The sequence below is a fragment of the Symphalangus syndactylus genome, chromosome 6 (assembly GCF_028878055.3).
Source record: "Symphalangus syndactylus isolate Jambi chromosome 6, NHGRI_mSymSyn1-v2.1_pri, whole genome shotgun sequence".
Classification (NCBI taxonomy): domain Eukaryota; kingdom Metazoa; phylum Chordata; class Mammalia; order Primates; family Hylobatidae; genus Symphalangus; species Symphalangus syndactylus.
Window position 1 is genome coordinate 110777390 of NC_072428.2, and position 15420 is coordinate 110792809.

General features: G+C 38.6%; 1 protein-coding gene across 6 annotated transcripts in view; it reads right to left on the minus strand.

The window, feature by feature from the left end:
* TSPAN12 (tetraspanin 12) overlaps positions 1-15420 on the minus strand; it is a 167905-nt gene that overhangs the window by 53971 nt on the left and 98514 nt on the right. For all 6 annotated transcript variants that reach the window (XM_063642166.1, XM_063642167.1, XM_063642168.1 and 3 more), the window contains one exon: positions 1079-1161. In XM_063642166.1, the coding sequence (XP_063498236.1) occupies positions 1079-1161 (83 nt within the window). The remainder of the gene's footprint in view (positions 1-1078; positions 1162-15420) is intronic.

Sequence of the window (15420 nt, forward strand, 5' to 3'; positions counted from 1 at the left end):
AAAATGCACCCAAGACATAGCAGAAGATACAACTGTGATTTGTGTTAATAATTCTTTCAATCATGATGCCTCAAAACTAGTGACTGTATTGTTATTTTCAAAATCACTGTGCTATTGTTTTTATGTTTATTTGCTCAGTTGCTTTATTTTTGGTTTTGCAGTGTTTGTCTTTTTTAATACAAGTGGTAGCTTTCCTACCCCAACTCATTTAATATATAATATACAGGACCTTGATAAAAGGTCCATCTATTATTATTTCCGAAGCCTTAGCCTAAGTAAATCACATGGGACCATTTGCTATTTCCCAGCTGGGAGGAATCTCCTTCCTCTTCTCTAATCTTTGACCCCATGTGCACTACGTTTCTTCTCCCTGACAATTGATCCTCCCCCAAAATGTAAAAGACTGCTATGCAAAGGAAAATCCGTCTACATTTAAAGAAAGGAATAGGTAGAAATGATTTTTGCTAGAACATGATGAAAAATTCATTAACCGAAACCAGTATTAATGATAAAAATTAACCATCATTAAGCTAAGTTCCCCTGTGTTAAGGACTTGAAAACAATGGTTTTCATTTAATCCTTACCACAATTCAGATGTCATATATTATAATACAATCTCCATTTAGAGATGACAGAGTAAAAAGTAATTTGTCCCCTGTGATGTTAGTAGATTAACCCTTGAAATTTGAGAAAAAAAAATCATTGTGGTGTATGGTTTTCATTAACCCAAGAACATGAAGGTAAGAGGGAGCTGAAGGTAATTTTCTTAGGGAAAAGTAACTATGCTGGTTCTTTACATGCACCTATGACATGGCTGACGCACAATCAGGAGGACAGGCAACTGCTATTACCATACCCAGAAATGTCTGTATAAACATGCTGCCACCTGATCCCCTGCTAGGACCAGAGGCACACCTTAAGGAGAATTCTGGAGGATGCAAGTGTCTGTGACAAAGGTTGCTATGGGCAGGAAAAACTTTTCCAAAAGATCAAGGAAGAGCACTACCATATAAATAGCTGAGGGCAAAGTTACTTAAAATCAGCATGAAAGAATTCAATCAATAATTATAAAGTATACCTCGTTTCTGCAGTTAAAGTGAGAACGTTATTTAGGTAGTCCCTCATCCAAGCAGAAACTGCCAACACACTGATGGACATTAACTGGGGAGAAAAAAGTACAAACTGGTTACCAAAGATTTACGTAACATTCACTGCAGGATTAATAATAGGAAAATTAAGGATTTTGTTACATAATGTCTTTCCCAATTACCATTTGCTACATCTTGAAATTTACTATTACTATAAATAACTGCCATTCCATTTTGTAATCATGTCATAGGCACCAAATGGAATACCACCCAAATGGGATACAGAAAACAATACTATTAAGTGGCTGATCCCAGGTTCAGGACAGAAACTGCACAAGGTAAGGAGGCCACAGAACAAATAAATTATCAAACATATAAGATGTGTCTAAAACACATTGTCATTCTTAAAGGCAACGAAGCAATTAAATACTATTACTGAACAATTAAATATTGTCAAAAAAGTCACAGGAGTTCATTTAAAACGACTTCTATTGGCTAAAATTCAAATAATTTAAGCATTGAAATGACAGTAATAGTAATAACATTAAATGTAATCCTTTGATTCATAAAGCACTAAAGTATATAAACTCATACTAACACATATATGTGCTGAAGTATATAAACTCGTAATGAACAAAATTCTCTGGTCTTTGTAGAAAGTTGAATACTCAACTCATTATTCAGAAAACTGACAAGAATCTATCATTTCTATTTATCCTACTTTTCCTTTACAAACTAAAGGAAGAACCAAGGACTTGATTAAACTTTTTATGGAAGAATTTCTGTAATATTTGCAGGAAGCATTCTAGAGCATCACCATTTAACAACCTTTTCTCAAATAATGGATCTCTAGAAAAAAAGATCCTCAATGGCTGCAATTTTATCAGGTCATTGGTTCTCAATCCTGTCTGTACATTTGAACCATTTAAGACTCAAAAAAATTACTGAACACAGGTTTATCCTGGACAAATTCTAGGGAGTAGGGCTTGGGCATCAGAGATGTGTAGCAGCTTCACAGATTCTAACAGGTAGACAGGGCTGAGAACCACTACATTAAATGAAAGGCTGGTGGGAAGTCAGAATGGAGAGAGTAGGCAGATGATCCAGACCACACTGGTCACTCCTAGTATCACAAAAAGAGACAATTACACATAATGTGTCTCCCAACATGGTACGGTCAGAAGCACACAGAAATTCCTGTGAAGTATTTTCACAAGAAGGTCAAACTTGAATGAAATCAATCCTCCCGCACTATCAGTCAATAAAAAAAATACATGAAATAGATTTAAACATGTTAAATGCCACCACGGGAAGCAATTAGCAAAATCAAGCATATGAGAAATTTTACAGGAGAAATTACCTGCTTTCTTGAATTGAAAAAAAAAAAAAAAAAACTGGCAAGTTAAAACAAAAAGGAGAGAAGGAGAAACTCTTTAGTGTAGATTAAAATAGATTTAAGAGATTACCCAATGCAATACATTGACCTGGTTTGGATCCCTATTCAAACAAATCAACCACATAGAAACATTTATGATACAACTGAGGAAAGTTTAACCCTGAATGAATGTTTGGAAATATTAAGAAACTACTTTGATTATTTTAGGTGTGAGAATAGATTGTTTATTTTTTTAAAGGTCTTTATTTTCTAGACTTATACACTGAAGTAATTTTAAATGAAATATATTGATATCTATATTTGTAAGAAAAAAACAAAACATAATGATGACTGGGTTATGGTTTAATAATTAATCATGACCAGTAGAAGTTAGGTGGGAAGTAGAGAAGGGCATGTTGATAATTGTTGAAACTGGGTAATGAATAATTGGGGATTAATTATACTGTGTTTTTCTACTTTGGTATATGTTTTAAAGTTTTTCATTATTAAGAAGAAGTCTTCCTGGGAAGCTTTCCTAAAAGCTGCATATTATTAACCCTTAAGTTCTGAATGTCCTTCCTATTTTGATGGAAATCTTTTTGAAAAGTGTGTTTATCTTCTTAAGTACAATGTAGTGAAATTCACCTTACCCTGATTTTTAATAATTTCTGGCATCTTAATGAACATCACTTACCATTACGTGCTACAGCTTTAGCTTTAAATGCTGATATAATGAATATATAGAAGGTAGAAATGAGTCTGCGCTAACTCAACTGGTGGCCATGAAACGTGCTTTCTGCATGAAAGCTCCAAGATAAACAGACTGTGTAGCGCTCTACAGCTTTGAACAGTAAATTATGGCTATCTGCTTGGAAAATCAGCTGGTGAATTCACACTTCCATCATTCATTACAAATATTTACCCAACAATTACTATGTGCCTTGGACTGGGCAAGATTCAGAGACTGACAATAAATAAGAGAAATAAGATCCAGGCCTTCTTGGAACCTCTTGGGGAACACAGGCAATAATTATACAAAGAAGACAATTACAAACTGTTAAAAAAAATAAAATAAAATAAAAGTGCCATGAAGCATCGAAAAGGGAAATACCCTGTTGAAGGTCTCTCAGATCCTGAGTGGTAGAGCTGGGATTCAAATTCAAGCTGTTGGGTTTCAAAAAGCCAGGGTTAGTCACTGTCTCCCAAGTTTAGAAATAGGCATGGCATGTTTCACAGAGGGTGAAAACACTACCCTACACAGCATGTAGAATTCCTTTTTAGAAAGATGGGCAGTGGGTCTCCTGTAGAAGTCAGGTTCAGTCTAAATGTCTGAACTACTTTCTTTGGTGAATGGGAGCTCAGTGGTTCTTAACCTGTAAATACAAATGTATTTCGATATAATTAATTTCCTTTGTAAGCCAATACATTTTGTTGTGTGGATTAAAATACAGATTAATAGTAATATTATATTAATTATATTAATCTTTTATGGAAGAATTTCTGCTAATATTTGTAGGACGCATTCTAGAGCATCACCATTTAACAACCCTTTCTGAAATAATGGATCTGAAATAAAATACAGATTAATAATTAATTACTATTAATTAATATTACTATTAATCTGTATTTTAATCCACAAATTAGAATACAGTTTAATATTCTGAAAATTATAAGACTGTCAAAGGAGTCAATGGCCTATAAGTTAGGTTAAGAACCCTGGGACCACATTCAAGAGTAGAATTAGGCCAGTTATTATTATTCTCATGTCTGTTAGAAGTGAACAGATTGTAAACCTCATAAAAGTTACAAGTGAGTCAGTCGCAGTGAATTAGCCATGTTTCTAGCTTCTTCTTTTGATGCATTAACATCTGTTCTGCGTACATATGCCAGACACATCCTGCTCTGGAGAACCTAAAAATGTGCCTGAGTCACCTTGCCTTGGCCTGCTGCCTCCCTTGTTGCTTGTTCCATCCTCAAGAGGAGATGTTCTCCCAGGGGTGCACTTTTCAAATATAAACCATGCAATCCAGAATCCATACTCCTAAGTACCTCCCTTATGGGGTTCTCCCACTTAGGGGCCACTACACACCTGCCCTAATCACCCCAAGGCCAACTGTTCAAACTGGCCAATCCTAAACCCACTTACCTGCCTCACCTATACCTTTCCATAGAAACCACGATATAAGCACTTGCCCAAAGTTCCCGTCTCTCTTTCTGTCTTGTGACTGACCCTAGTGTTTCCCCTCTTGGCCCCCCATAATGAGATGTGTACTCCAAGTCTTGGGATTTACGCATATAATAAACTGTCTTCTCAATGGCAGCCATCTCCTGGTCTGTTGGCCTTAGCATACCTAATTGACAGCAGAACATATTAAAACACACAGAGCTAGCAGAAGACTGTTAGCTTTTTGATGAAATCTGTGGGCACGTGTTCTCCCTCTACTTGGCTATATGTGGGTCCTTAAAATCTTGTATCTCCAGGACAGAAAAGTCTATTAATGTGGTGTATTAGTCCATTCTCACACTGTTATAAATACCTGAAACTGGGTAATTTATGAAGAAAAGAGGTTTGGTTGGCTCATGGTTCCTCAGGCTGTACAGGAAACATGGCTGGGGAGGCCTCAGGAAACTTTCAATCATGGTGGGAGGGGAAGCAGGCACATCTTACATGGCCAGAGCAGGAGAAAGAGAGAGCAGAGGAAGGTGCTACACATTTTCAAACAACCAGACCTCATGAGAACTCACTCACTACCAGAGGAACAGCAAGGGGAAAGTCCGTCCCCATGATCCAATCACCTACCACCAGGTCACTTCCACAACACTGGGGATCACAATTTGACATGAGATTTCGGTGGGGACACAAATCCAAACCATATCATTCAACCCCTGGCCCCTCCCAAATCTCATGTCCTTTTCACATTCCAAAATACAATCATGCCTTCCCAACAGTCCCCCAAAGTCTTACTTGATTCCAGCATTAACTCAAAAGTCCACAGTCCAAAGTCCCACTTGAGACAAGTCAAGTCCCTTCTGCCTATGAGACTGTAAAATCAAAACCAGTTAGTTACTTCCAATATACAATGGAGGTACAGGCATTCACTAAATATTACCACTCCAAAAGGAAGAAACCAGCCAAAACAAAGGGGCTACAGGCCCCATGCAAGTCCCAAACCCAGCAGGGCAGTCATTAAATCTTAAAGCTCCAAAATAATCTCCTTTAACGCCATGTCTCACATCCAGGCAAAACTGATGCAAGGGGTGGGCCCCCAGGGCCTTGGGCAGCTCTATCCCTGTGGTTCCGCAGGGTACAGTCCCTGTGGTTGTTTTCTTCCACAGGCTGCCATTGAGTGCCTGCAGCTTCTCCAGGCACACAACGCAAGTTGTCAGTGGGTCTATCATTCTGTGGTCTGGAGGAGAGTGGCCCTCTTCTCACTGCTCCACTAGGCAGTGCCTTAGTGGGGACTCTGTGTAGGGGCTCAAACCCCACATTTCCCTTCTGCACTGCTCTAGTAGAGATTCTCCATGAGGGCTCTGTCCCTGCAGCAGACTTGTGCCTGGATATCCAGGCATTTGCATACATCCTCTGAAATTGAGTCAGAGGCTCCCAAGCCTTAACTGTTGCCCTCTGTGCACCCACAGGCTTAACATCACATGGAAGCTGCCTAGGCTAATGGCTTGCACCTTCTGGAGCAGTGGCCTGAGATGTACCTGGGCCCCTTTAAGCCACAGTTGGAGCTGAAGCAGCTGGATCATAGGGAGTAGTGTCCCCAGGTTCTGCAGGGCAGCAGGGCCCTGGGCCCAGTCCATGAAACCATTCTTTCCTCCTAGGCCTTTGGGCCTGTGATGGGAGGGTCTGGTGTGAAGGTCTCTGAAATGCCTTTGAGGCATTTTCCTCATTGTCTTGAATATTAATATTCAGCTCCCCTTTGCTTATGCAAATTTCTGCAGCCAGTTTGAATTCCTTTCCAGAAAATTAGTTTATCTTTTCTACCACATGGTCAAGCTGCAAATTTTCTAAACTTTTATGATCTGCTTTCCTTCTAAATATAAGTTCCAGTTTTAGAACATCTCTTTACTTACATATATGACCATACACTTTTAGAAGCAACCAGACCAAATCTTAAACACTTTGCTGCTTAGAAATTTGTTCTGCCAGATTACCCTAAATCATCACTCTCAAGTTCAAAGTTCCACAGATACCTAAAGCAGGAGCACAATGCCATAAGTCTCTTTGCTAAAGCATAGCAAGAGTGACCTTTATTCCAGTTCTCAGTAAGTTCCTCATCTTCATCTCAGACCACATCAGTCTGGACTTCATTTGTCAATATTACTATCAGCATTTTTATCACAACAATTTAACTAGTCTCTAGAAAGTTCAAAACTTTCCCTCATCTTTCTGTCTTCTGAGCCCTTTAAACTTTTCAAATTTCTGCCTGTTACTGAGTTACAAAGTCACTTTCACATATTCAGGTATGTTTATAGCAATGCTCCACTCCTGATACCAATTTTCTGTATTAGCCCATTCTAGCACTACCATAAAGTAATACCTAAAACTGGTTAATTTATAAAGAGTGGAGGTTTAATTGGCTTATGGTTCCACAGGATGTACAGGAAGCATGGCTGGGGAGGCCTCAGGAAACTTTCAAACATGGTAGAAGTGGAGGCAGGCACATCTTACCTGGCCAGAGGAGGAGTAAGAGAGAGAAGGGGGAGGTGCTACACACTTTTAAACAACCAGATCTCTTGAGAACTCACTCTCTACCATGAGAACGGCAAGGGTGAAATCCGTCCCCATGATCCAATCACCTCACACCAGGCCTCTCAGCCAACATTCAACATGAGATTTGGGCAGGGACACAAATCCAAACCATATCATGTGGTATTTTATTTCATTATCTAAAATTATTTTACAGTTATAAAAAACTCCTCTATTTATCACTCTTCAAAGTAATGACTGCTGTTGGTTTCTCTATTCTATACTGGCTTTATAGCCAGTTTTCAATAACATAGCTTTTAGTTGTGTCAACACATTATTTCATTCTTCATAGTGTACAATTCATTATCAGTGTAGTTACTACACATAGTTCTTCCATTTTTAACAAAACAAAGTGTATATCTTTTAAATGGTGTATTCCAAGACATTTCTTATATGGCAGGATGATTAAAAGCCTGGGCTTTGAAGTCATTCTTCCATTCAAAAATCATATATTGGTCACTCTTTGCCAGGCACTGTGCTATGTGTTAGGGATACACTGATGAACAGTAACAGACACTGCCTCTGTGGTGCAATTAACTAAGTGAAGAGGACACGGGTTAATCAACTCATCAGAGATATAAATATGTAACTGAGAACTGTAACAAGCGCGAGAAGACATAGTACAAGTTTCTGTACAAATTCCTTTTGGACGGTCTGACCCATTCCACGGAGTCAAAGGAACTTCTCTAAGAGAGCTAAGATCTAAAGGATAATTATCAAGTTACTCAGGAAGAGAAGGGTTGAAAATAACCTTCTGGTCAGAAAGAACAAAGGCCCCACGGGGGAAGGCAACATGACATGGTAAGCAAAATTGGCACATGGTGAGAAGGAAAAAGCAGGCAGGGGTGAGACTGCACGGAGTCTTGGAAGCCATTTCAAGGTATATCGGCTTCACCATCATGACAATGAGAAACCACTGAATTTTGAATTTCAGCTAGGAATTCTAGCTCTACTGCCTTTTAGCTGTATGACATTCAGCTTGATCTTTCCTGTGCCTCAGTTTTCTCACCCATAAAATGATATAAAAATAAGTCCTACTTCATAGAAGATCTACATGACAAAAAAAAAACCAGACTGAGACTCTCATATACATTACCTATAATTACTGCAAGTCACTTTAGACTTAAGGGTTTTCTCTTAATCTTTCTCAGTCAGTCTGAAAGATTAGATTACTCCTAAATCAATTCAGAAATGGAATCTTCAGCTGTTTGAAGGTCTACCAGATGGACAAGAGAGGAAGCTCTGGGATATAACTATCTATCATACTATCACGGTCAAGTTCAACATCTCTAACACTAAACTTATCTCCGTTCCTCCAACACCTGCATGTCCCTCCCACTGTTTTTCCTGTAAATGGTATAATCAATCCTTCAATCTTGTAAACTAGAGACTTGGCAGGGAGGCTGAACCTCTCTCCCTTTTCCTCAGCTCTATATCTAATTAGTCTCAAGTCCTTCAAATTGTTCTGGCTAGGCGTTGGGTGAATTCCTCCCCCTTTTCTTCCACGACTGGCTAGTTCAGGCCTTCATCCTCTTTTGCTATCCAATTATAATTACTTTATAATAGAACTCTTCAGCTCACAGATTTCACCTCCAATTCACCCTTCGGTTACTTTTATAGAACATAGATCAAGTTCTTCTGCTTATAGCTACCCTTTATGGTTCTTCTTCAACTACCATTTATTTAGTCTTCCCTCAACTCCCTCTGAGAGAACAAAGTTTAAACTCTTGAGCAGAGCACACCACGCCCTCTTCTGCTACCCCTTAAACTTTTTCTTAAACCGTGCTTCCTGCCAGCTCTTTCCTAGACACATTCTATATATGGAAAACAACAAAACTGCTTGCACATCTCCAAAATGCACCATGCACACCTCCCAGTGCCTATACATCTTCACTCCTGCAGTGCCTTCTGCCTGGAATACCATCCTGCTCCAGCTTTCCTGTTCTCATGTGCTGAGCAACATCTACTTCTCCTTCAAGGCCAGCTTGAACATCAACTAGAGTGTAAAGATTCTCTCTCAACTCCTGCCTTACCTACAGATCTTTTCCCTCTTAATGCTCTTTGTACAGACCTCATAAAGCAGTTATCCTATTGCTCTTGTTTCTGTCCATCCATCTCATCCCAGTAGAGGGCCCAGAACATAGCTTATCTCCCCATCACACAGAAAAGTACCAGGCTCAGTAGTGGTGCCTAATTTATGTTAGGTGAGTGAATGAGAAAATAATTAAATTAAAAGGAGATGGTTTCATCCTGCTAGATAAGCTGTTAGAGATTTTTAAACAAATTAAAAGATGTTTTAATAAGAACTGAGCTTTCTATCACTGGAAGTTTTCCAGCAGAAAGATGGTTTCTGAAAAACAAAGTCAAAGATTTATATATCAGATTAGAAGCTGGCTAAAGTGTTCTCAAAAGTACTTTAAACTAAAACTTTGCATTATACTCTGTCCCAATGTTTTTTTCACAGGAGTATACCCAAACATTGCAGCTGTGCACAGAACATTAGTCAAAATAAATAATAACACCAAGCCTTATTCTATAGAAAACAAGCAACCCTGGGAATAAAACGGCTTTTTCTCAAGGAATTGATTCCAGCAACATTAAATGTCTGAGAACAGTTTCATCCTCAACAAGTGAGGCTTTACTCACTGAGTTTGAGAAAATGATAACAATAAAAACAAATATAGTGCATGCCTATAGCAAGAAACTGAACTAAAACGAGACTAGGTCAACTCAATAACTAAACCTGATATTAAACCTAGAAGCACAAGTTATGTGAGGAATTCAGGACTCCTTGCTAATCATGTTATTTTCTGCTAATTTTCCAAATTAACTATGAGAATAATCCTTCAAATGCCACTCACATTGGCGAAATTATTAGGAACATTATAGTTATCATATGTAGCTAGGCTTTATAGCTCCTTTTCTCCAGTATTGCAACATGTTACTTGAAGCTCAAGGAGATATTTTAAAACTAAACAAAGTGTTACTTGACAGAAATACATTTAATATATTATTTGGCAGGACATTTGTCACAATGTCTCTTGCAAAATTCTTAGAAAATGCTAGCTTTCAACAAATATTTAGAGACATAAAATTTGCAGTGTTGAGGACATGGTCTGCTTTTGCTTGCATCTAATTATATAAAAACAAGTCTTGAATCAAGTTGTTTTCTGAATCAGAATTGTATGTGTATGCACATTTCCTAAGTGTATTATGAAATGTGTACCTATAATTTCCATAAAATAGTAAGGTCACAGTCAAGAAACAGTCCTTTCTATCTTTCAACTGTCTGCCATCTGTAACATATAGTCCCACATAAGATGACACTGACACAAATAATTTCTGTTCAAGGATGACAGCTGTCTGAAACCACATACCTAAACTTTTTATGTCAAACCTGTTAGCAAAAAGAGGAACATAAAAGAGAGACCTGAATCTTAGTTACAGCTCTGTCTGTATAGAAAAGGACTTTGACAAATAATTCAAACTTTCATAATTTTTATTGGCTAATCTTGAAAATGGAAAAATTGGACCAGAAGCTTTCCTTCTTTTAAAAAAGGATTTAAACTTTTTTGGTGTTTTTTTCTGTCTCCTAGGCATGATCATAGCTCATTGCACCTAGAACTCCTGAGCTCAATTGATCCTCCTGCCTTGGTCTTCCAAGTGCTGAGGTTACAGGCATGCACCACCATACTTAGCCTTTAAATTGCTATTTGTTAAAATGTAAAAGTAAGATCAAGCCTTGATTATTTGGAGGCTGGTCACACAAGGTGAGTCACATGTGTGTTTCATGTTGCCAGGCCTGCTCCCTTCTGCCTTTTTGTGAGTCTGTGCCTTCTCAGCTTCCCTCTACCAGTGGATGGGCAGAAGGAAAGACAGCAAACAGGTATCACTATTTGTTAAAGCTGTGAAAGAATAGGCAATGTAAACGATGGCTGAAATACAGTCTGGAGATTACTAGTGGGTATCATTTCAGAATGAACAGCAATTAATTAGAGCTGAATAAATCAATATCACCTTGGAGCTGTTCTGACTGACAGTTTTTCTAGACCACCATGTTTTCCTATAGACAAGGTGACGATGCATCCTGATCTGACCAGAAGAGACACACTATAAGCCTCTGTTGTTTGGTCATAATTCTTAGCAGAAACATCCCCGTTTCTTCAGTCTCCACATTGTCCTGGTTGCCATGATAAAGTATATGATCACCCTATAGTCACTACAGGTAAAAGAAGAGTAAAATGCCTCCTTCTACATGATAGTTTCTATGCAGTCTAACTGCAGTAAACTCCACTTCCCAACATCCCAGCTCAGGACTATTCCCTGAGTGGAGTCAATGAGGGAGGAGCCTATTGCTCAGTATGCAGCAGAATGTGCTGTGAAGAATCTGCCATGTACTTCTCAAAAAACATTCCTTAAGAAGCATGCAGCGGCTCAAGTCTTTGCTCAGCTGAGCCACAATGTATATATAAAAAAGTAGATCAGCTTTGCTCTGAGACTAAAAGATTTTTTTTTTTTTTTTTTTTGAAACAGAGTCTCACTTTGTCGCCCAGACTGGAGTGCAGTGATGCGATCTTGGCTCACTGCAATCTCCCCCTCCCAGGTTCAAGCAATTCTTCTGCCTCAGTCCCCCTAGTAGCTAGGATTACAGCTGCATGTCACCACACCCAGCTTATTTTTGTATTTTTAGTAGAGACAGGGTTTCGCCATTTTGGTCAGGCTGGTCTCGAACTCCTGACCTCAGGTGATCCACCTGCCTGGGCCTCCCAAAGTGCTGGGATTACAGGCATGAGCCACCGCATCCAGCTGACTAAAGGAATTTTTTATGGTTAAAATTTATTTTAAAAGACCACAAATATTTGTTAGAGGGCTTTCCACTATTCCTTAGGAAGAGTTCAAAAATACTTGAATACCATTCATAGCATAAAGTTGGGGATACCAATTTAAAATGTAGTATTTTAATATGATTCATAAATGTCCTTCCTGTGAATTCAAACTTCTACTTGCCAAGAATCTAACTCTTCAGATTCTGTGTGGATCAAACACCTAAGGTTCACTACGGATGGCCAGAGAAAAAGAAAGACAGCATTGAGCCTCCTATCATTTCATCTGCCACGCATATATCTCAAAAGCATAAACTAAATTTCCTGTCTACTTTTTTTAGACTTTCTTTTATAAGTTACTTTTCATATTTAATCAGGATAGTTCTTCTCTATTGCTATTATCTTTAGTAATGGTAAGTAAAAAACAATGGCTCTTACATAATGGTGAGATATGGGAGTTTATATTATACATTTAGAAAAGTAGAAACAAACACATATTTGATGAATTTTAAATGTTCACCAATGTCAGAAATTTTCAAGGAGAACCATATTTATCTGTATTTGTAATAACAGAAAATTACCATCTAAGAACGACAAATGACCAAAAAGCTACAGAAACTGTCTTTAAAATGGTAGAAAGCTCTCATTTCTTTAAATAATATGCCATTTAAATTTTACTAGTAATAAAAGCATACAAATTTGAAGGAAAGGTAACCCACGTCCTTACTCCAAGATGGAGAGAAGGGGAATCATGGTCTCAAAAGAACCCTCGGACAGTTCACCTACCCACATCATCTCCTATGTGCTCCTTCCCATCACAAACCCACAATACTCGTGACAAACCTAGAAGGCCCAATACTTTTGTGTTGACCCCAGTACAACAGTACTAGAATCTGGCTTCTTCATGATGTGGAAAAGACACTCAACGGATGGCAAATCAAGGTGACTGGATCCATACAATAAAGAGAATGCAGAGCGTGTGTGATCTTGAATGTGCTATGGATTGTTTCTTCTAAGACACATTTATAGCTTACACTTAATAACACATCTATGCCTTACATTTTTTAAAAAATACTCAAGATATACTTTCTAACTTAAAAAAAAAAAACTCTCAGTTTGATTTTTGACTCTCAGAACAGGAAAACAAAATTGAATGGGTTCCCAATGTTTTTGTGATTAAGATTTATTTTTTTCCCTAAAATTCTAGTGGGGTAGAAAAGGTTAAGAAGGAACCAATATAGTAAAAATAGATTTAAAACAACTAAGACTACTTAAAATGCCAGTGGAGAGTAAAAGCCTATAGCTTTTTTTTTTTTTTTTTTTTTTTTTTGAGATGGAGTCTTGCTCTGTCACCCAGGCTGGAGTGCAGTGGCACAATCTCGGCTCACTGCAAGCTCCGCCTCCCGGGTTCACGCCATTCTCCTGCCTCAGCCTCTCCGAGTAGCTGGGACTACAGGCGCCCGCCACCACGCCCGGCTAACTTTTTGTATTTTTGGTAGAGACGGGGTTTCACCGTGGTCTCGATCTCCTGACCTCGTGATCCGCCCGCCTCGGCCTCCCAAAGTGCTGGGATTACAAGCGTGAGCCACCGCGCCCGGCCAAGCCTATAGCTTTTCACCTCATGGGTAATGGGGACAAGGTTATCAATCTTGCAGACCCAGAGGGAGGAACAATCTCCCTCTCCATAGTCAGAATGTGAAGTCTGGTTTAAGAAGTGGGGTTCATACGCCACACTGGTTTGTTCTACTTGTAATTCCAACGAGAACTAAAAGCTAGTATTAAAGCCTTGCTCCTCAGGGTGCGACGCTCAGACCAGCAGCATTGGCATCACAGAGGAGCTTGTTAGAAATGCACCCTCAGGTAGAACTCATGACATACTAAATCCAAATCTGCATTTTAACAAGATCTCCAGGTGTGCATGCACTCAGGTTTTAGAAGCACTGTTCTCGAGAACTTAGAATGAGCAGGTGGACAGCTAATCCCTTCCTTCTGAGGATGTTTAATGTTTACTAGACTTCTCTCATGCAAATAAATCCACCACTGTTTCCAGCAATTTAACTTCTACTACACTTGGATAAAAAACAAAACTGGACTTCCAATTCCTGTTCTGCTACTTACTAGCAAGTTATTGAACTACTCTGAGTACCAGTTTCTTTACCTAAAAAAAAAGAGAGAGAGAGACTAAGAAAGAAAACTATTTTATGGGTCTATTATGAGAACTAGATGAGAGTAATATTAACAATGGCCACGAATGTCTCCAGCACAGGCTGAAAACGGCTTCTGACTTGCTAATGATAGGATCTGCAAACATTGCCTTAACACTGAAAAAGTAAAATCAGTTTCCCTAAAATTAGCCTATTATACATTTCATACTATTCTAACAAAAATCCCAGCAGAATTTTTTTTTTTTTTAATTTGAGACAGAGTCTCATTCTGTTGCCAGCCTGTAGTGGCAGTGGGGCATCTCAGCTAACTGCAATCTCTGCCTCTCAGGTTCAAGTGATTATCCTACCTCAGCCTCCTAAGTAGCTGGAATTACAGGTGCACGCCACAACACCCAGCTAATTGTTGTATTTTAGTAGATACAGTGTTTCACCATGTTGGCCAGGATGGTCTCAATCTCTTGACCTCGTTAACCGCCTGCCTTGGCCTCCCAAAGTGCTTGGATTACAGGTGTGAGCCACTGCACCCAGCCCCAACAGATATTTTTAATTGGATAAAATAATCTTAAAGAACATTTTTAAAAACAAACCTTAACCAAGTCAAGAAATGCAGATATATATATATATATATATATATATATATATACACACACATATTTATATTTATACATATATTTATATTTATTTTTATACATACTATATTCATATTTATACATTTAAAATCCTGTAGAAAATTATATTACAGGCTGGGCATGGTGGCTTACACCTGTAATCCCAGCACTTTGGGAGGCTGAGGTGGGTGGATCACGAGGTCAGGAGTTCAAAACTAGCCTGGCCAATATGGTGAAACCCCATCTCTACTAAAAAATACAAAAACTAGCCAGGCATGGTGGTGCGCATCTGTAGTCCCAGCTACTCAGGAGGCTGAGGCAGGAGAATCGCCTGAACCCGGGAGGTGGAGGTTGCAGTGAGCTGAGATTGTGCCACTGGACTGCAGCCTGGCGACAGAGTGAGACTCCGTCTCAAAAAAAAGAAAAGAAAATTATATTACAAAGAATATAGAAAAGTTTGTTTATTGTATAGAAACAGATAACATAAATGAAATTAACACTTAAAATACAGGGCAAACCTAAATGATAAATATGAAATAGTTAATAAATATGAAATGAAATGATATATATGAAAAATATATATAAAATGATGCTCCTGCACACTG